General features: G+C 45.0%; 2 protein-coding genes across 2 annotated transcripts; both read right to left on the reverse strand.

Moving 5' to 3' along the window:
* Positions 1 to 1,284: 1,284 nt before the first annotated feature.
* LOC119448139 (elongation of very long chain fatty acids protein-like) lies at positions 1,285 to 4,508 on the reverse strand. Its single transcript, XM_037711604.2, has 2 exons — positions 4,324 to 4,508; positions 1,285 to 2,284 (listed from the first exon to the last, which is right to left on the reverse strand). Exon 2 carries the CDS (start codon positions 2,266 to 2,268, stop codon positions 1,399 to 1,401), a length of 870 nt encoding a protein of 289 aa, XP_037567532.1. The 5' UTR covers positions 2,269 to 2,284; positions 4,324 to 4,508; the 3' UTR covers positions 1,285 to 1,398.
* Positions 4,509 to 15,684: 11,176 nt separating this feature from the next.
* LOC119448141 (elongation of very long chain fatty acids protein AAEL008004-like) lies at positions 15,685 to 16,963 on the reverse strand. Its single transcript, XM_037711605.2, has one exon. It carries the CDS (start codon positions 16,947 to 16,949, stop codon positions 16,086 to 16,088), a length of 864 nt encoding a protein of 287 aa, XP_037567533.2. The 5' UTR covers positions 16,950 to 16,963; the 3' UTR covers positions 15,685 to 16,085.
* Positions 16,964 to 22,798: the final 5,835 nt, after the last annotated feature.

Below are 22,798 nucleotides of genomic sequence, written 5' to 3' on the forward strand. Positions count from 1 at the left end.
TAACTATATCTCTGTATCTTGTCACTATACATCCATATGTAAAGGAATCAGCCTTTGAAACGCGATAATCCGATCGCATGGCACACGGTGCTCTTTGCGACAGGAAATTTTATGCTTTGCACCACTGTCTAAGTGCTCGGGGCCACATGCAGTCACGATGCATCATATATGCTCTCGCTATCATCGTTGCGCGCTGTCTATAATAAAAATTGACCCACCAACCGCGCCTCAAGGTCGCATGCTTCTATGCATTTTCATATTTAACGGGTGCTAGTTAAAATGAAAAACAAAATGCTTGTAAAGGGAGTAGTTGCTTTTACATCTCCGAATAAAGGTGGCGTCACTGGTTACTAGGAAAAAAAGATACAAGAAGAAGGCGGCGAAATAAAAACTGAACTTCTTTCGTCCCGTCTTAGCACATTTCTTTGCGCCTAACCACGGAAAACAATGGTAAAGCTGACGCTGCGTAATTCTTTAGCAGAACGTAACGTTGGTGGAATGCAATTGTCAAGAACCAACCCGCGTTGTAGTAATTGCAGTGCGACCTTGCTGTCTGAAAAAAATAACAACAGGCTGCTGCTGGCCAGACTTCAGTTTCCGCCAGGCTGATTCGATGGCAACATTTTCACTAGCCGTAGAGGACACGAAGTAGTAAAGTCTGGTAGCCCGTCACAGTTTGAAAATTTAATTAGATACAGCGGAATATCTGCAAAAATATCTACATTGATTTATTCTTGGACCACCATTGGAACAGCGCCATTGAAGTGAGCGCAAGCCAGTGAAAGCGAGGGTCAACATTGGATGAGAATTTTTTCAGGCGAACAAGTTTGGTTGCACAGCCTTTGCAGCAGTCACGTAGTGCGTGGAGTCATAATTAGCCATAACGTTTAATCACGTACCTTCCGTAACTTGTCAACAGTAGAATAATGTTGCGGGTTTTCAATAGTCAATACAAAACTCATGAGAGCAACCACTTCCCTCCCTAAAGCAGATTCCTAAATCAAGCGCCTTTTGACCTTGTTACGAAGTGCCATGCTCAGTATGTCGCCTTTGATTCGAATCTTCACACAGCAGCTCTTGAAAATAAATATGATTGAAGCACTTCTTTTTTACCTTGGTCCATTCTCTTACCTTTTATTGATTTCTCTTCGTTTCTTCGCAGCGATTGGTTTTCACGTAGACAACTAAGTGAATTGACCTCGCTTATTACCACCATAGGTCATAAAAGCAGCTCAGCTTGAATGAATTACTAAAGAGCTAATGGACTACATGTCATTTCCACACACACGCACCCGATCATTTTATTTTAACATGGGAACAACCAAATATTGCAGAGTCGTATTTCAAAAGTCACTGTACGGCTGCTTAGGTTGAAGCGAAGAAGCACTTTTTTTCTGACTATTCCTTTTTCTCTCCTTTACTCACTGTGTTACCGCTGGTGATAGCACTGGCCGAGGACACCGAGTCAGCTGTTGATTTGTTGCTGTAGCGCGTGTACGACCGCAGGTAAAAGTTTATAAACAAGCAGAGGATGAGGAAGGTCTGGGCGTTCGCTATGTGCACGACGCGCCTTGGAAATCCGCACTCGACGAAGAGCGGTATGGACATGTGCACGATGATAATGAGGAACTGCACGATTTGCATCGTTGTAAGGTACTTCTTCCACCACAGGTACTTCTGCATGCGGGCGCCGAAGCTGGCGAGGAAGTAATACATGTACATGATGATGTGCACGAAAATGTTTAGCGCTAGACCGAGCGCCGGCTGGCCCTCGGGTGCGAAGCGCGTGTAGAACCAGATGTTGATGACCACGATGGTGTGGTGGATGACGTGGAGTTGGGTCACCTGATTGAACTTCTTGCGCAGAACGAAGAAGACGGTGTCCAAGAGATCCGCGTATCGCCACGCGACCAGGATCCAGCCGTACTTATAGTACTTAAGGTGGTGCTCGGGCGATTTGCCGGTCAGGCCCTGACACACTAGGCTGTAGGTGCCTCCCGGCAGGTACGTGGGAATGAGAATCACGAAGATGGCCACGATGTTCACGAGAACCATGGCGACGTTGTAGACGCGAATGATGTTTGTGATTTGAAAGGGTTCCCTGTTCTTCATCCATCGCGGCCCGGCGACCTTGACAAAGTAGAGGTAGGCGACGAGCATTAGGGTGACGAAGAATGGATTCAAGACTACTGGGTAGTCTCGGGTCCTGGGATCCGAAATGGCGTGGAGCTTGTCTAGCCACACTTTGGGATGGAGGCCGAGAGCCATACTTGTTCGCCCGAACCTGCAAACGCGAGAGAGGAGTGAATTAGATCGCCATAGAACCACCTGCTTAACTTCCTCGTTTTATTCACACATGTCAAGACCTTTAATTCAGTCATTTCTCGCTGTATTAAATAATAAATTGCTGTTTTTTGCACTATTAAGCTGAGTCTGTGATCCGTGCAGTACTTACCGCTCAGATTTTCAAGAAATAGCCCGAGACAGTGGAATATTTTATCTTGATTTTTTTATTTGTTCGATTATGAATACAGTTTCCACTGGATATTCTTATACATATTTTGGCACAAAGCCTTATTTGCTAAAAAGCTCAGGGGAATAGCCAGAAACTAGTCGCAGTTGTTGATTATGACTGAATGCACTAGAACCAGCAACGAATTATGTGACAACATTATTGTTGCTCTTCTAGTTTCTACTAGTGAATATTGTCTGGACGTTTGACTGTAGAAGAGTAGTCATGACGGTAAAAATACGTGTCAAATCACCATTTACCGAACTAGAAATCAAGTATACCAACAGACCTTGGATTAAGCTACAAATGACTTAGCGAAAATAAGGAGCCAGACCAGCTTACAATATGTATAACTGGACAATCTGCCTACTCAGCTTTATCTGAGCTAATTCCTAACTTATTTCATTATGCTTGAGGTCCATTTATACTGTAGCTCGGTGACCGCATCCAAACATAGCGACAGCTCTAAATAATTATAAGTTAATGTTGGCCTGTAGCTATATAGTTTGAGCAACATTGTTCTAGAATAAGGAAAATCTAATGCACTAACAATCTTTTGTACTAGACGGCTGTATCCAGCAGTGCTGCATGCTATAGAAATGGCCTTAATTACTTCGCGTTATTTTCACTGATACGTATGCACGAAACAGCTTGCTTTTAAGCCTATTATATCTAAATTCGCAAGCAATTAGGGAATTAGCGCACTAATTACTCGTTTCATTGTTTGGGCTCACTGTAAGTATATTCAGTATTCGGGGAACGTGTGTGTGTTTTTGAAGCAATAAAATGTAAACCTAATACATACAGGCAACTCTACGCATGTGTTCGGGTTCGAAAAGTGACTCAAAACTCTAAAAATAAACTACGCCAATCTGTTGCAGCAAGTGCACATTTGTAAGTTTAAGGCCAGATAAACTTAAAAGGCGAACAGACGACATATTTCGGTATGAGGTGCAGTATCATATCACACAGCGATTTATTTTGCTAACTCCTCAAAAACAAATAATAAAGACACGTCTTACATAGATCACACTCGGACTAAATTTAGCTAAGCCGCCGTAGTTGCTCAGTGGCTATGGTGTTGGGCTGCTGAGCACGAGGTCACGGGATCAAATCCCGGCCACGACGGCCGCATTTCGATGGGGGCGAAATGCGAAAACACGCATGTACTTAGATTAGGTGCACGTTAAAGAACCCCAGGAGTCCCGGAGTCCCCCAGTACGGCGTGCCTCATAATCAGATCGTGGTTTTGGCACGTAAAACCCCATAATGTTTTTCTATTTAGTCAGAATGTTTGACTGCACTTAGAGCGGACGAACTACTCAGAGTGCGATGTTTAGAGCCTTAGCACGGAACAATTAAGAAGTCGATCGGACTGGTAAATTACACAAATATAAGCACTGCACTGACATTTGACCTACTCTCAGTTAACTCAGTTATCGTGTCATATGATTCTGCTGCTGTACTCCGCAATTCCAATGTATCGCTATTGCAACTCAGGTGAATCACTGCTGCTCGAATACGTTTTTCGCAGTGATACTCCTTAGTGTTCAACATCGTGAACAGCCCTTAATTCGATAGATGTGTCAGGAAATGCGTCGCGTCATTCCGAAAACCTTCCTTACTTACACCTTTCCCGAATCTTAAAGTGACCACGCAAAATCCTGCGAACCATACATACCAAGAAATTCGTTCACATCATGCCGAAAATCACAGTTATCGGAACCTTCACTTCTACCACACGCGGCGTGGAACTGTGCGAATTACACGCGTTGGGAATATCACCGCAGCATACCGAAAGGCCTACTTACCTACGATCCTGAACAAGTAGCTCCAATATCGTCGATTTTCACCGGACTAGACACGTTCTCGTTGCTACGCTTCTTTTGAAAAGTAAGGATTCGGAGAGACGCTGTACAATTTCTGAAATGTTGCAACGGGCCTGCGCGTCGTCGCAGGAACGTGAGGCTACGCGTTCCGTCCTGCCTGAGACTTGATAGCGTTTGTCGCAGAATAGAATTAAAAAAAAAAACCATCACAAAGAATGCAAGGAAACGTCACCGCTTCTCGCTTCTCCTTTCGTCGCTCGCTCTCGACACTGAGAGGACGAAGGCTGACGTTATTGTATGAAAACGAGCTGCTTTGTTCACCCTACTTTTCGTGTCTGCAGAACGTCATGGCGGGGAAGGATACGTGAAGTGAATCATGCCAGCAGCCCTAGTAAGTCAAGACTTCTGGAAAAACTGACCTCCGTAAAGAACAATGAGCGTCGGGCTGCAAGGGCAGAAGGTTAAGTAGGATGCATCGTCCTTTTCACACGGCTCCCTCTTCTCTCTGAAACGGTAGTTAAGTGTGGGGTTTTGGTCAGAAGGGACTGCGTTAATTTCTGGCGTACATGACGTCGGTTTTTTTCCGTATTCCATTTGCGTCAACCAGTGCTTTTTGTTCAGTTGAAGCTAATTGGCGGAATCCATAGGAGAAAGTCGTATAAAAGTGCCACGAAAAAGCACAAAAGTAAGGACAACGGATGACGATGCCATGGGAGTTTGTTTAGGCTGCACCATGTAACACAACATGATTTTGAGACCAACGGTGGTGACTAACTAATTCAAATTTATAAACAGTTACGTATTATATAAGAGTAATAGAACATTCAACAGGATGTACGTTGGTAGGTCTCTATTGTGAAAGAAAATGATGTAAGTTTGCGAGAAGTTCGGAATAACTGCAAAATTACGCACAGATGCTATTGCTTTCGTTTTTAAAGAAATTTCAGCTTTCGAAGGAAATTCAAGGAAACTCGAGGCCCCCGTTGACTTTCTTAAGGAGCAGCATGAAAAATTTGACATGTAACAATTGTCTTCAGTGTTCTTTCCGGTTAAGAAGTCGTACAGAGAGCATGCCGAGCTGCAGAGCTTTTAAGCAGACATTTTTAGCCCGTGAATTTTTTCTGATCGACATCAAACGGTTACTTTTCTGAAGGTCGTCAGCCGGAGTGGTAGGTTAGAGCGCGTCAAGATTCACCACGCATGTTCGAGATGCTAGTGATGTCGCCAAACAAATGGTAAAGTGATAAGACGTTGCTCTGCTTCATTGCATCGTGCACATTATATTATCCCCAGCCCTGAAGCTTATTGAGCAACTTCATGACAAAGAAGCTACATTGTGAATATTCGATGCACTAAAATAATGCTCTATAGCAATGCTTTACCTTATCAACTTTAGATTGATATTTTCACGGAAATTGCTTATTTCCCGCTTACTACAACAGAGAGGTACCCCGTAGTTTAAAGGGACTGTCAGCAAATTTTAACGCGATAGCGTTAAGGGTCCCGTGTCGCAGAAAATTCGGCGTCGGCGTTTGCGTCCGCGGAATCCGTGGCGGAGAAATTCATCCCGAACCACCCCGACCACACAGGCCCTCCGCGTGGCGCAAGGGGTCAGTGAACGAAAATTGAATTTCTCAAAGTAAAATCCGTCAGAAAAATTGCAAAGTACGACTCAGCTACAACCTACGGACATGATAGCGTCGGATTGTAATTGCACCACGTTTCCTCCTAGCAAAAATGCCATCCAGATGGCACTCGCCTCCTCGGCAGCCTAAAGCCCCTGCTTTACGGCAGCCTACAACAGCTTTGCATGTAGGCTCCTTACGGCAGCCGCATGAGGGAGGCGAAGTTGGAGAAAAAGTAAGATGCAGTTGCCGGGAAGCTTGATAAGCAGCCAGGGATCTTTGAATGCTGTCGCATTCCACTCCTAAAGGCGAAGCTTACGCGTCCTCCAATTTTTAATTGTACCCGGTTTCCTTTTAGTGCAGCGGAAAGCTTACCGGTCTCAGTGTCCAATCACTGAGTAGTAAGGCGGAAAACGCCGTGGAACATTTTTTTTACCAGAATTTTTCGATCTGCCTTGAGGACGTAGTCGGGCTCAGGAAACATAATGGAAAGAGTGATAGGTGAGTAAAAAAGCGATTATACGCCGGCTTTGGTGGGAAAGCAGACAAGTGCGGCTCTAGCTGTAAGAATATAATATTTTACCAAGCCGATATTGCTGCAGTTGATGTTTTCTACAGTGTCTTATTATTTCTTGAATCATGGGTGGTGTCTAAATCTGCGCTCCAGCGACGGCTCCTTCAGAGTAACAAAAACCAATCTCGAAGGCCACGCGTTTGCTGGCTGCATGCGCGAAGCATTTTTGAGCCAAGGCAAGCGAGTTCGTAGGATATGCCAGTAGTGCTATTATTGCAGGGCTGACACCCCTTCACGGCATCATAAGTCGATGACATTTTGACTATAAGAGAGAGACCACAGAACTTAGGGTACTCACTCAGTTTACTCGCGCACGTACAAAAGCACTCATGTGCTCCGCCATGCAATGAGGGACGCCACGGCTTCGCCGCTTAACTTGTTGCCGCGAAAGCAGCGCCGCTCGTTAGCGTATAATTTTTTTAATTCGTTATACGCATACAAAAAAAGCGCAAACGCCTATGTAGCATAAAAACTGTAATTGTGAACAATATGTATGCGGCACTTAATAACAGCCGACTTATGCACAGCAATTTCATTAACTACATCTGAAGTACCGAGGTCTCACCGTCAGTTCGCGCCATTTATACTGTTAATTACGACTTTCTGTGCCAATTTAGAACTATAATTCTATGTTTAAATCGCGAGCAGAATGCTCGCATCACCATAAATACACGTTCTGGGCATTTGTCTGTTCCTTTAAGGATTATATCACTGCAGACGAATCAGCTCATGAAGTTTAAGTCGTACGCTTGTTGACCTCCACTTATGAATCAGTGAAGAACATTGTAAGGCCACTGCCTAGCACAAATTATGCGTACACTACGCGCAGTCGCAACAATTTCGTGTAGTAAGGAAGCGTCTGGAACCATTTTGCCAAGCACACACTGTTTAGCGTTTTGCAGTGGTCATTTTCACCGGCTAACCACTGTTGCAAAATTATCAGTCGGCTGCAAGACGCGCTTTCATGCCAGCGAAATTTCCTTAGTGTTGTTGATGATTCTACAGCAAAACAGTCTTGCCTAATCAGATTGTGCGCCTTACGTGAATAATGCCGTACATTCTCGCACTTACGTGAGCACCAGCGATTACGCTGGAATGTAGGATGAGTTATGTATTCATGTACAGATAGCCGACGCACGTGACTCGTGGATAAGAATCGACTTTCCGACGACCGGGCTCGACGCTATCGTTGTTGTTCGAGTGTTGCCTGCTTTTCAGGGCACGAGCTAGCCCAATAGAGCAATAGGCTCTTAATGCACAGTTTTGACACTGTCTTGTTCTGCACCGTCCCTACAACGTGACACAATTCTCTCAAGGTGTCGCCTAGCGTCGTGTCTCGAACGCACTGCATCGCTTAATTTTGTCACGCTTCCGGTGATAACACCTTACATCGATTCGAATCAGGCCCTTTCCGACCGTTATTAAGATCTCGCACATGTCAGATATGAGCGTGTTCCTATACTTGGTGAGTATCAAACCATCCATAGGTCAACGAATTTGCATACGTATGGTGAAAAACCGGCCTATAAATGTAGAATAGTGGCTACTGCCTAGTTAAAGTGAAAAATGTTTCTCAATTATGCACCAGCATTTCCAGGCCTACGTACCAGCGGACTAAACCATGCTGTTGCAGTTGGATCTTACTTTTCTGTTGCTTTTTTGGCATGAACGTAAAGTGCTATAGAGCATCCTCGCCTACCGTGTGAAATTGCTCTCACCTGTGACCGGAAGTGGTCTTGATTGCCTCCATTTCTTCGTCAACGGGTTGACAGTGTGCGCTGTCCGGTTGCCTCTATGGGCGCACAAAGGCATCTGGTCTCAGTCGTCCAAAGCAAACCCTTCGACTTTCACCCACTCTCCTAACGGAAGGTCTCGGTACATCGACCTCACCCAGCATCCGAGAAGAAAGCAACGTAGCCACTGCTCCAGTTCCTGGAGTCCGCAGCGCCTGTTCGGCCAACTGTAACGCCGGGGCGTATTTTTACCTTTGTAGGCGGACGTTCGCCCTAATGTTCTTTTCCCGCCACAGCGTTTTTTTATTCCATCGCGCTCTTCCTCCTTGTGAAAATGAGCCGCAGTCTTCCGCTGTGGCTTATGCTTTCATTGCGTGAGTTACATTAGTGCTCCTAACTACGAAAGCTCCAAGACCAAAGTGCTCGCCCTCTGACTAGACACAGAACCAATTATCAGCTAGTGCGATGTTCGCGGGAGCCAATGTATTCTATTTAGTGTAAGCCTATGAAAGTCTACACATCTGTACACATAGTTTCCTACAATAATTACTAGATGGAGCCCTGGCGCTGCAATCGCTCAGCCACCATAGGAATAATGAGTAAGTAGTACATGGATTTGTCTGATCTCCGTGGTTGTGGATTCAGACGCTTTTGTTGCTTTGTTTATTGCACGTGCTTTATCTGCCTTTATTGTCCTCAATTTCAAAGCAACCTAAACTTGTATAAACTGAGATGACCCTATCAACCCGCATAATCGCTAATTATTGCAGTGTTTCAGCCTGTCGAGGTGGCTAAATCGAAACGCGCCAAGCGCATCAACGAAGTCGCTTGCCCGCGAGACATTCATAAGATCGTTCTTTGCCGCTTGTCGACGCATACGCCCATAGTATTTGGCCCTATAGAATGGCCGATCGTGATGCAGATCTGGACGTGAGGCCAATAAGGAGTTACTTTCGCGAATACATAAGCAGAATTGTTCAAGCGTTTATACTGCAAGAACCGAACCAGCCAGGATTGCTTCCTAGGTTAGAAGGGCTGATATGTGTACATGCCAGAGTTTTGATTGTTTCTCTCCTCAGTCCTTGCTGGGCTGGTATGATTTTACAATGCATTTCTGTGTGAATTGATAAAAGGCAATCAAGAAAGCAAAAAAGGAAGTCCGTGGCGTAATGGGTCCAATATCGCGCTTCTGTGCTAGAGGAACACAGGAGTGTTCTAATCCTGCCATCGGACAATTTTAATAATGTTTATATAATAATTTACTACGTACTATTTTCCTGTAAATTACGAATTTACAAAGTCGCGAAGCCGTTTGAAGCCAGAAGGCCGAACTTTAACCAAATCTATGTACTACGCATGATTCCCATGGTGCTGTCTGAACAGGCCCACTTGCAACTCCCGAAGACACTAGCTCCAGGCTTCCCTCTAGTCATTATTATATGAAGCTCTATGCCTGTACACACTTAAATTGACCCAGAGCTGACAGCTGCAGCGCCACCACACCGTTTTTGTCCAGTCCAATCGAAGAGTGTACAGAACGCGCATTTTCTTCTCTCCTATTCCTTTATTCTCTTCTATGCTTCATCGTTATTATTATGCCATTCATATTGTTAAACCTTTACAGAACAATGTGATATATACGGACCACTTTATAATGTGCGCAAAATCGCTTCTCAGCAGCAGACGGGCGTATTTATCTGGTTTGTTTGGTGCTGCGTTCTATCTAAAAATTTTAATACTTCATGCGAGAATAGTTTTGGAAAACGGTATTAACTGGCCTGATTTGCCCTTGAACTTGCCCCTGCTTCGAGTTCTTGATAAATTTGACTTCGGCCAGCGATCTGCTCGCTGCCTGGTTAGCTCAGATGGCAGAGCGGCTGCCCCGGAAAAGCGGTGCTCCCGGGTTCGAGTCCCGGACGAGGACAAGTTTTTTTCAACTGCGAGGCTTTTCTTTCGAGGAACTCGTCTGAGTTTCCTTTGTAGCAATTGCTACGATTGGGTGGATGTCTCATGTTCCATTTAATAACTATTGACAAACGTGCAAAATCTAGAAAATGGTTTTCAATGTTGGAATGCTTCCTGAATTTAGCCCCACATTTTCTCGCGAGAAAAACGTTCTCGAGATGCCTGATAAGTTATTTCTCTTTCTTGCATTTACATTTACACCTTTAGCTCACAATGAGCACCAATTTGTGTATGTTGAGGTCATAGCTGGTACGAAAAACTGGCCTTTGTTAATGCACCTGAAAAAGTTTGCACGTGCAAAAAGGCGCTGATGCCATTGGTGTTCGACGCTCTTGAGAAAACTGTGCACAAGCATTTTGTTTATGGCATCCGCTGTGCCACTTCGTCCACCGTTGTTTGGTCTTTCTTACGAGAGGCGGAGTTCCATATAATTTTATTGAGGCTCTCGAAGGTCAGTGGGACCAATGAGACCCACTTCTCGAAAAAGCCATGCCGTGTCAGTGGGACAAATATGTCCTACTTTACAAAACTTAAGATTTGTTGTAAAAGAGTAAAAGAGTAAAAGAGTCTGAAATAATTTTGCTTCAAGACTCTAAAGGGTTAAGGCGACATAAGCACGCCAATTTTTGAAAGACCATTTAGTGTCAGTGAGAAAAATACGTCCTACTTTTTTGAAATACACAGCAAAGTGTGGAGAAGTGAGATTTGTTATAAACTATTTCTGATCCCCTCACGTATTCATATCACACAAAATTTTCAGACGTTCTGGAAAAAATATACTGTAACGGGTTAGTATAGTTATGCTTAGATTCCAAGATTGTGCGAATATTGATGACTTTGGTGAGCTTGTTATCACTATGCTTCTATTCGAACTCGTCTTTAGAGAATATTTCGTTGTATTGGGGTGTTCATATCGCTGCCTAATCTACATGCGTACTGTACTTTTTTAATATGCATGCCGCACTGACCCGTTGAAGCGGCTCTTATGAACAGGATCCTTCAAGTAAACTGTTAGTCTTTAGGTGAGCGACCACTAACGTATTTATACTGTCTGGCTAAATAAGTGTTATGTGCTATCGCAGCGCGCGTTGCGGTTCTGCAAAGAGAAAACATTTTCTAATTGCTCATGTTGAAAAGTTTACGTTTTTCCTTCACAACGTCCAACGAAGTAACAAGGCACACCTATGATATAACGCATTCTCAAATTCTCATTCCTGTTTATATCGAAATAAAATTTCACTAATTTTATTGCGTGTCCATGTGCTTTATTGCAAGCAAGTATGTATTACGAAATTTGTATTCACTTCCTTCTCTGATGTCAACATGGTCACTTGCCTAAAAATTCAACGCCCTTATTGCGTCATCGGTTATGCTCTTTTGTCATGTGACTCGCACTGTTTCTGGTGTCTTAGTGTGAAACTCCTCTTTCCTGACTTCACCTTTATGCTCGCAAAAGAAACAGAACACAAAAAAAGTGTGTGCGCATGAAGTCCTGTGTGGTCCAATTGTTGCATCGTCCTTGTCATTAAGTAATAGCACTGATAGCGGCCACTACGTGCTCGACGCTCACCTATATGTTTCGCACTTGGGAGGACATTCACTGTTTCTACTTGCGACATCCTTATTCATTTTCAAAGGCACGAGTTTCTTTTGTTCACCTGTTTGTCTCATCCCCGTTTACGCATGCAAACTTTAGGAATGTACCCATATCCATTTGACATTTGATTCTGCACACGAAACGCGTTACCTACCACACTTAGTCACGAATTATGATGAACTGTCAACGCATCCCTGTTACGCAATTTTATTCCAATGTGCTATAGACTCCATCAAAAGATAGGCAAGGTTTAAGATTATCCTTCGCGTGATTTATAAAGAGCCACAGTTTTTACAAAGTCATTAAATGTCGATTTAGTGTGTGGTAAGTCATGGTCCCCCTTTCTTATAAAAATGCTTACGTTGCCGTCCGAAACCACATCCCCCTTTCCCCGCAGAACAGAACTGACAAAAACAAATGACACACACAAATAGTGGCACCATGACTGAATGGAATATTTCCATTTCATTTGATTACAAAATAATAACCTTCTCACCCACCTCTAATTTACTATCCTGTTGATGATATTATCAGGCGTACATTGTCTTGCTTTTGGACGGTCACCGTTCTTCATCCGATTGTCACTGTTATTAATTTGTCAATTTCGATGACATTCCTAACTGGTTTGGGAAAAGGTGGGTTGAGTGTACAAAGGTCTTTATTGAAGGCAGAGAACAAGAAATAAAAAAATTGCAGTTTCGACCGACAGGTTAAGCATTGATAGCGATGACAATGTATGAGACGAGAACACGAAGTAAGGTTGGTAGGTTTCATTTATCAACCTTACAAGCTGCAGTAAACATTCGCTTACTAATAAATTAACAAGCATGGTGTCACGCGCGCACAGGTAAACATGAACGGATATCACTCAATGAACGTGAACACTCGCTGTCACTGCATTGGCATGATGAAAAACGCCAACAGAAGAGAGCGAATGCTTCTGCTGCCTCGCGCTTCAACGTGTCTCACGCAGCCACCAGCCAACTCGGCCCGCCCAAACTTTGCACCCTCCGGAGAATATTTACAATATAGGGCGCGGGCGGTGTACGCACTCAGCCACGCGGACAGCCACGCGCTGCCGCGGCCGGGATAGCAGAGGAAACGCTCGCTCACTTGCCCCTCCCCTCCACGCCTAGCGCTCGCGGGATCATAGTACTGCGCGCACGGATGTTAGATTTCAACTATCTTACCTGCTTTCTCAAGTTTCTTTTGAAGGCCCTGACAGGGGGCCAAAGGGAAATGAATGTTTAACTTTCTCTCTCAAGTTTCTTTCATATTCAAGTTCATTTTTGAAACAAAAAGCAACTGGAGCTGTAATGGTATAATGGAATATTTAGAGCGCTTGATGTGCGTTGCAAACGGGTATTTTGGGCTTGAAGTATGGCCACAGGCCAAAGTGTTCAATACAGCGCTACAATGTAACAAACATTAGGCGTGTTTTTAAAACATATATTCACGGGCGATGCGAAGTAGTAGTGAGCGTGATGCGGCGCGGTCTCACTGTCTCCAGTGTGTGCAACTCGAATTTGACTCTAATGCTCTTCTATATAGTTTCGGTGAGAAGTGAAGCATTATGTTTCAGTTATAGCACACTGCTAAACGATATCACTGATCTGTTTTCTTTTTAACAGCGGAGCTGTTTAAGCCGGCCGTCAGTTGTGCCGCGAGCCGCAAAACATCGCTGAGCGATAAGCCACCTGAGTTGCCTAGCAACCACCTCGCGGAGCGGCGTGTGCTTCGCCTCGTCGCCATGCCGTGCACATATTGCCATGACATGAGACGTTAAGGAAAGGGAAAGAGGACATGCGCGTTACGCGCGCCATGCTCGGATGGCTGCAGAAGATAGCGCCAACCTTTCCCTTTCCCTCAAGAACCACTTATCATCATCGGATGAGGGAAACAGAAAATAAGAGCGAGAGAGACAGAGAGCGAGAGAAAGAAATTGGAGCAGTACCAACGAGGCAACGCGCAGAGCTACTGCCAACGCCGCCCGCGTTTCCCCGTGTCCCCGCGTTCACGCCGAACGCGCGCGGTGTCAGTAGAGAGGTTTAGCTTGTCCGGTAATCGGGTAAACGCGGGCGGACCTGGCGCTGGGGCGTTTTGCCGGAACCGTAAACTTGAGCGGCCTGTATGGTGCTACCACCCGGTGGCGCAGAAATCAAACAGACAAAAAACAGCTAATATTGCAGTAACCAAGTGTATTCTACTTCGCTGCTGGTGTAAATGTTCGACAGTGGCGTAATCGTGTTGCCGCCGAAAATTTACACCAGCAGAGAAGTAGAATACACATGGTTACTGCAATATTACCTGTTTTTTGTCTGTTTGAGCTCTGCGCCACCAGGTGGCAGCACCATACAGGCCACTCACGTTTACGGTTCCGGTAAAACGCCCCAGCGCCCGGTCCGCCCGCGTTTACCCGAATACCGGACAAGCTAAACCTCTCTATTGACTGCAGCAGGCGCCTCTGGCGTCGGCTGGGCAGGTTTCGACCAGCCACGCCCCGGTAAGTGTGGAGGCAAAGGAGGTTTAAAAAAAGTTCTCTTTGGTGGAGGCGCAGCTTGGCCATGACGTCACCGGGGAGATAACGCTCGGAGCCGCCACGATGGCGGCAGAGCTCTCGTCGACTCTGTGGCGAGTACATGTACCCTTGACATGGGATGACCAAGGAAGATCCGGACACCCGAAGAAGAAGCCGCTCATATTAAAGCGCATCGCACGGCCAAGCGAGAACTTGCGCGTCGGCAGCGAGAAGATTCGGAATACCGTGCCTAGCAGCATTTAGCATTTCCTAGCAAAACTTGGCCAAGCCTAGTAAAACCTCGAAGAAAAGCTAGGTCGATCACCAGCTCCGCCGTTTACTGCAGCCTTGCACCACTAGTACAACCTGCCCACGTTTCTTTTTTTGCATAATGTATACTTAGCTGCTTGTGATAGCACTCACCCGTCTTTTCATGGGGAACGCTAGAAGAGGCGAATATTGCCTGCATAAAAAATTGCAATGTCCAAGTTGGTAATTACAAAGTTTCCCTAATTAACGTTTTAACTGCCTACTTCATCGCACATACTGCAATTGTGAAATTGAAGTCAAATAGCAGTAAAATAATTTCTGCTTAGCCGAATTCCAAGAGTAGCCCTACTTCAATACCATACGTCCTTAAAACCTTAATATGAGAAACAAAATAGAATGGCGTTCCGGCGAAGAGTTTCCCACTAAGCGCACACTTAGGAGTTCAGTTCGGGAGTATCTTAACAGGGAGGATTCTCTCAAAAGCACTCATATGTTCCCAGGATTTCATCTAACATCTTAGCAGACATGACTTCATTTCTGCTCAGCTTCAATTTTGCAATTGTGGTATGTACGATAAAGTGAGCAATCGAAACATTAATTTGTGAATTCGTTTTCAGGTTAGTACCCCCTTCCCCACACACACACTTGTACGCAAGCACGTACACACATTAGGAAGCAATGGAAATAAATATGTATGCGGAAGAGCTCGTAGCAGCTTTTTGTTGCCAGCTGTTTGCTTGCGGCATCAGTTATCGGACGACATAGTTTTGTCGACGTGTGTGGAGGGGAGAGGCACCTGTAGGATGACCTAGTTTAGCAAATAATGCTCACAACTGGCCCGCACCTGCGCTACTGATCAAATACGGTAGGATCTGACACCCGTAACAACAATTACAGGCAAGACGAGTAGGAGCGTGCCGCAGATACATACACGTGCTCAAGCGCGACAATCTTCATTATACGCATCGGATCAGTGAATACATTAAAATTACCCGACGACAAAATTTATAATAATACTTCAGGATTGAGATGTATGTAGTGGACTGTCATGCACGTTGCACGTCCAGGAGCGTGGATTGCCAATTTCAGGCGTATTTTAAACGACCAGGGAAATTACCTTCAGCGTGCGTCACAGTGTGTACACGGGGAGGACACGCCCATTGTATGGTAGCAGCGAGCCCAGATTTCTATTCTGATGCAGGACATATCCATGTTCGCTCTTATTTCAGCCTGCCTGCCTTCCTGTTTCGATACCACACTTATTGGGGTTGCCCTCGACTGAAAGAAATTACGCAATAGTGCTCTTTTTATTTGTTGATTCCTTTTGGATTGCTTTGGTCTTACAATTTTCCACAGAACAGTGCGAGTGAACTCTCGGATGACTTTGAAAAGCCTAAAACCTTCACGGAGCGTGTCCGGTCTGCTATATGCATTCGGGTTGGCATTCCACGCTCTTTATATTTCACCTTCTCTTCGCGTCCTCAGCCGACGCTGTTCCATTCTCCTCACTAACTTGCTTTACACCTTGAGCTGCCGACTTATTGTAATGCGTGTACGATCGAACGTAGAAGTTCACGAAAAGGCACAGTATCAGGAATGTCTGAGTGTTGGCGATGTACACAGCCTGTCTTGGAAATCCGCACTCGACGAAAAGAGGCACGGACATGTGCGCAATGATGATGATGAACTGGACTATCTGAAGCGTCGTCAGGTACCTCTTCCACCACAGGTATTTTTGCATTCGAGGACCGAAGCTTGCGAGGAAGTAGTACGCATACATGACTATATGCACGAAAGTATTGAGCGCTATGCCAAGCGCTGGCTGACCTGCGGGCGCAAATCGGCCGTAGAACCAAATGTTGACCACAACGATGGTGTGGTGGATGACGTGAAGGTGAGTCACTTGGTTGAACTTCTTGCGCAGAACAAAAAACACCGTGTCGAGGAGGTCGGCGTAGCGCCATGCGATAAAGATCCAGGCGTACTTGTAGTAATCGAGATGCTCGTCGGGCGAGCGTCCCCATATTCCTTGGCACCATAGGCTGTACGTTCCTCCTGGAAGATATGTTGGGATGAGAAGCACGACGAGGGACACGCAGTTCACGACTACCATGATGACGTTGTAAACGCGTATGACGTTGATGATGCGAAATGGCTCCCTATTCTTCATCCACCGTGGACCGGCAACCTTGACGAAATATAGATACGCTGCCACCATGGGAAAAACGAAGAAAGGGTTGAGTACGACAGGCATGTCCCTGGTTCTGGGGTCCGAGATGGAATACAGTTTCTGCATTAAGAAAGTCAGGCCGAAGCTCAGCGTCATTTCTTCCTGCTTGCTTGAATTGCCTGAAACGACAAGGCGATCGAGTGAGAAGAAACTTCCTTCTTCAAGGTAGCAGGCAACGGTGTCATAATTTATGGTACTTACGTACTTTATAAGCATAACTTAAACTTCACATTTTTATTACGATTATCTGCGTTTTGCGCCAGATATATTCTTCAACAATTAAGGATGGATTTTGTTGCTTTGGCAAGTGTTTAGCGTCACTTTTTATTTACTAGCGGATTACAATCAACACAATATCAGAGGATAGTAGTCAGATACACTATATTGAAATAGTTACAAACATTTTCATGTTTTTATTGTTTATTAACTCAAGCAATGCTTCTTGCATTTTCTTATCTAGGATTAGGCACGAATACCAGACAGAGTATAAAGCCGGTTTCACATGGTGCGATTTTGTCTGCGAAATCGCACGTGCTGAACTTCTCTGCGAAAAACGCAGATGCCGTGGTGGCCACAGTAGCTGGTGGAAACAGACGACCAATAGGAGGCGGCTCGCTCATACGTCATCGCCAGTCAGAATGCTTAACGAGTATGCGAAAAACGCAGCTGCCGTAGATCCATGTGAAACGGGATTGCGAATTTCGCATCTGCGGAAATCGCCGCTGCGAAAAACGCACTTGAATATCGCACCATGTGAAACGGGCTTAAGATCCCTCTGCTTTCTCCAGTTCCCATAGAAGAAATAGAAGCATTTTGAATTAAGTACATTATGTGTTTGAGTACAAGCAGTGTAGGAAAGGAATGGAAGGCAAGGTGTATAAATTATTCACTTCAATTTTAATACATATGCATGACACAGAATACACGATACACACCTATATAGGTATAAGAACAGTTTAGTCAAAATGTTAGGCATCAATTTCACTACAAAGAGAATAAAAATTTAAATAAAAAATGATCTATTTGACTCAGTAGCAAACCAAAAGCAAATAAAACAAAAAACGATTCATTCTGATTCTATATAAAATTGGCATTTATCTTTTTGCTGGAACTCTTTAAACACACTGATCTTTGTACTATATTGACGATGCTAAAGGGCGATGGTTCAGAAAACCAACTTTTATATAGAATTTCCTTTGCATGCCATAGTTGATTCGTATTGTACCATTGCTAGGAAGTACTTACCTATTGTTATGCCCATGTATTTCCAGAGAAACCTTCGAATAGCGTAGTTCAATGTAATTATTGTAGATATCACTTGCTGCTTCCTTACTTACGAGATATATTTTCACACGTTTTAACACAGTACTGCAAACGTAAATAAAACAAGCAATAAGTACAGCTTTGTTTTTAAATAAAAGGTATATTTGCCTTAGCTTGCTAATAAAGCCTATTAAACGTGAAATATGGCTTCTAAAATGAACGTAATAAGACTAGTTCGCAGTTTCTTTGAGAAAAACGCAAGAAACTTGTTCGATGACTTCATCACGAAATTTAACATGCGTCTTATTTTTTATTCGCCCGCGCTCGGTGACAGGACATTTGTATATCTCTTTTGATGGTGTTATCAACTTTATTTACTCGAAGAGACTCTGGCAAATTAGAGAGGCATTTGCTAGCATGCCTCTTAAGAGTATACATGTTCTCACTTGAAACAAAAGTTTGTATCATGAGCCAGCACAATGATGTTTGGCGTAAATGAAACGTATAAAATGGAATGCATGCACATGTGTAATAAAAGAAGAAATCGGCTAGAAAGGAACGCACTTATTTTTCCACGAAGTGACTTTGTATGATGAGTGTCCCTGTAGTGATAGCAATTTGATTATTGAAGAGAAAGCTTCTTTACGCTACCTCGGGCAGCCATCGGCGACTCAATAGTTTTCACCTTGAGAGCTAGAGGTCAAACCACAAGAGAGCATTAAGACGCGTTTATAGTCGACGTTATCGGCACGCGGGCGAGCGTCATCAGACCGGGCGCGTCGGAGGGCATTGGTCGCGCGTCTTGTTACGTAGACGCCAGGTGCATCGGAGCGCACTGGCCGCGCGTCTGGTTACGTTGACGGCGCCAGTACGTCGAACCATCGGTCGAACTATAGCCGCTGTTGTTCTCGCCAACGTGACATAACGTGTGCGCGCGTTCCCGCTGCGTCGGACTATATTTAGGCCTTTACAGAGCCCTGAAAGGAGACATTGCCGCTGTTGCCCGAGTAGAGTTTGGCCCGTCTGCGAGTTGCAACCAAGTCTCACTACTTTACTGATCACCGCAGTCTCTTCATAGGCATAAAAAAGGATGAAGAAACACTATATTCATTGCAAACATGTCTGTATATCATTGCGAAAGCACAACTCGACCACAGCTCGACAATGGGCCAAGACAGGGCAGTGAAGCTTTCGCTATCAACCAGGGTTAACCAGAGCTTAACCACACCAATTTTCTAATTATGTATTAGTTCGGGAAAAGCTCCCCCCTTAACATGCTCAAATTTCAAATAGGATGTCATGCCTAGCAGAATGAACCATCTGTTTGAAATCTAGGAATGTCTTTACAACGTTTAATTTCTTTTCATAACTGTACATTATTTTTTTCTTTCCGGTTTACAGCATAATTTGAGTACTTATTTTATTGCGATAGCAATTATATGGACACTCCAAAGCAGATTTCTGCCGTCGGCGTCGCCGTCGTCGTCGCCGTCGCCGTTGCCGTTGCCGTCGCCGTCGCCATCGCCGCCGCCGTGAGGTTCCGTATGACGTCAATGGAGATGAAATCGTCGCCGCGCGCCGCCGAACGCTGTATGGGCGAGTGAAAGGGCGGCGCGAGGGACGCGCGCTTTCACGGGGAGTGAACTCACGGCGGAGAACAAACGCGCGTTCTGCGCCGTGCTCCCTAAAGGGCTGCAGTATTCAGCGTCTCTTTCCTCCTTTACAATCACCATATATGTAGAGCAAACGCACCTTCTTCCGATGCACGAAAGGCCGTGGGGGGGGGGGAGGGGGAGGGAAGGGAGGCGACGTTTAGCTGCGGCACCAAGTGCCTATTATTGCGATAGCAATTATATGGACACTCAAAAGCAGATTTCTGCCGTCGGCGTCGCCGTCGCCGTCGCCGTGAGGTTCCGTATGACGTCAATGGAGATGAAATCGTCGCCGCGCGCCGAACGCTGTATGTGCGAGTGAAAGGGCGCGAGGGACGCGCGCTTAAACGGGGAGTGAACGCACGGCGGAGAACAAACGCGCGTTCTGCGCCGTGCTCCCTTAAGGGCTGCAGAAGTAGGCGTCTGTTTCCTCCTCTACAATCACCATATATGTAGAGCAAACGTGCCTTCTTCCGACGCACGAAAGGCCGTGGGGGGGAGGGGGAGGGAAGGGAGGCGACGTTTAGCTGCGGCATCAAGTGCCTATTTATATCAGAGGCTCCGGCAACAGTCACCAACGCCGCACGCATTTTGTGCGAACGCGGGCAAAACGCCGACGGCGTCGACAACAGTTCTGCGTGTTGCCGGTGCTGCTGCATGTCCAAGTTAATACAGCTGATAAAGCTACTATCATTACTCCGTATAGCTCTCTACAAATTTGCTATCGCAATTGATGCTTCGCCTTTCAGGTGAAACTGCGACAACTTTTTATTGCGATAGCAATTATATGGACACTCCAAAGCAGATTTCTGCCGTCGCCGTCGCCGTCGCCGTCGCCGTGAGGTTCCGTATGACGTCAATGGAGATGAAATCGTTGCCGCCCGCCGAACGCTGTATGTGCGAGTGAAAGGGCGCGAGGGACGCGCGCTTTCACGGGGAGTCAACGCACGGCGGAGAACAAACGCACGTTCTGCGCCGTGCTCCCTTAATGACTGCAGAAGTAGGCGTCTCTTTCCTCCTTTACAATCACCATATATGTAGAGCAAACGCGCCTTCTTCCGACGCGCGAAAGGCCGTGGGGGGAGGGAAGGGAGGCGACGTTTAGCTGCGGCACCAAGTGCCTATTTATATCAGAGGCTCTGGCAACAGTCACCAACGCCGCATGCATTTTGTGCGAACGCGGGCAAAACGCCGACGGCGTCGACAACAGTTCTGCGTGTTGCCGGTGCTGCTGCATGTCCAAGTTTGTACAGTTGATAAAGCTACTATCATTACTCCGTATAGCTCTCTACAAATTTGCTATCGCAATTGATGCTTCGCCTTTCAGGTGAAACTGCGACAACTTTTTCTTCTTGAAACCGTCTTACTACTCTCTTGTCGCGGCGTTTGGGATATAAATATACAGAAATTAGAAATGAGTGAACTACTAACTTGATGGGTAACTCATGAAGATATTCAGAGAACTCAGATTGGCATATTGTTATCTATTAAATTCCTATAACCCCATTTAAAATTAAGGTGGCTCTCGCAATGTTTAGTCTATCAGGAAGTGCACCAGATGATAAAATAAGGTTAAATGTCTATGACAAGGGCTTATTTATAAATTATGCTACTGCTGTTATCGGCCCGTCTTTTATGTTCTCTTCATCATTCGGAGGCATTAATTATTATTAGCAAAAGGCTTGGGATATCGTTTGTTGTAGTCGGCGCAATAAAATGCGGCTTCACACTGTTGTAGCTTATGTAAACACGTATTTAAAAGTGCCAGTCTAGAAGAATTATTCCTTAAATACTGTTATTTAAGTTTCAAGCAACGAAGCTTTGGCCGCAGGTCGTATATTGTTTTTCAAACTTTGTTCGAACCATTAAGAGTACTTACGAACCTGTTCGCGTAATAATATGATTACGATCTTCCTCATAACGACCTTCTTCGTAATAATTTTATACCCAGTTAAGTACACGAGTAGCCCCGTTTACATGAAGGCAGTAGAGTGGGTGTCGTGTTCATTGCTTTTCCTTGGAAGCACAGTACTAATCCATGTCATTCTACATGTTTGGTTTCTTTTCATTAAAGTAGCCGGAAATACGCTTTTTATTATGTTCACAAAATGATTGTAAGCAGTAACAGGGTCAGTCAACTGCTAAATATCAGTCGCTATATATTGTTTGGGTGACTTGTCTTTTCAAAAGTAGGAATATGTTTTTATAACAACTACCTATTTAAAATATGATTGACGTGCTAGCAACGCATTTTTGATTGCCATGTGAAAAATATGAATAGGGACATGTGATTCCAAAAAAAAAGAAGTTATTACAGCACCCAATTTCACTGCATTCGCTTGCGTTGTGAAATACAAGTCAGTGAGTGTTTCAGAGAGGTCTGTTACGCTCGTCGGTACGCTGATTACATTTTGATGCCCAAGAGAAGGTAACAGTTGCAGAAGTACTTGCTTCTGGCGTTGCAAAGGTAACACGTTTATGATTAAAGTTTATTCTCTCTCTCTCTCTCTCTCTCTCTCAATGTTTAGATCTCCTGTAAAGGCAACACACATGCCAATCTGATTTGAATATTGTCGATCATTTAAAAAAAAGTGAAGAAAAAAATTAGTAGCACCTCCCCTGTCGAGGAAATGGGGATAAGCGAAGCTTGTCGTGTGTTTCTTGGGTATTCCTCTGAACAAATTGCCCTGACGAGTCCCACGTTGTGCTCGAAACACAACCAGTCACACGCAGCTGCAGCTGGCTCCGGAGTTCCGGCTTGAGAAAATCGCGTGGAAACCTAACCGTCGCACCGGGGAAGTTGGTGCTAGCGTTGCCGAGGTGTGCACCACCGTTGTCGGGTTCCTGGAGGGCAAGACGATGCTGACGTTTGTCTTCAACATCGCGCACCCGCAACTGGAGGTCGGCGGCACTTCTGACGTTTCGCTTGTGCTTCGGAAGCCCTCACGCTCAAATCGGCACGTCGACGACGAGTCATTTCCCGAGCGCGTTCATTCTCGATGGATTTCCATAAAGTTGCTTGAAAATTAA

This window comes from Dermacentor silvarum, chromosome 4 (genome assembly GCF_013339745.2).
Source record: "Dermacentor silvarum isolate Dsil-2018 chromosome 4, BIME_Dsil_1.4, whole genome shotgun sequence".
Taxonomy (NCBI): domain Eukaryota; kingdom Metazoa; phylum Arthropoda; class Arachnida; order Ixodida; family Ixodidae; genus Dermacentor; species Dermacentor silvarum.

Coding starts and splice junctions, on each gene's coding strand:
- LOC119448139 (XM_037711604.2), bottom strand. CDS start 2,268: ATGGCTCTCGGCCTCCATCCCAAAGTGTGGCTAGACAAGCTCCACGCC.
- LOC119448141 (XM_037711605.2), bottom strand. CDS start 16,949: ATGACGCTGAGCTTCGGCCTGACTTTCTTAATGCAGAAACTGTATTCC.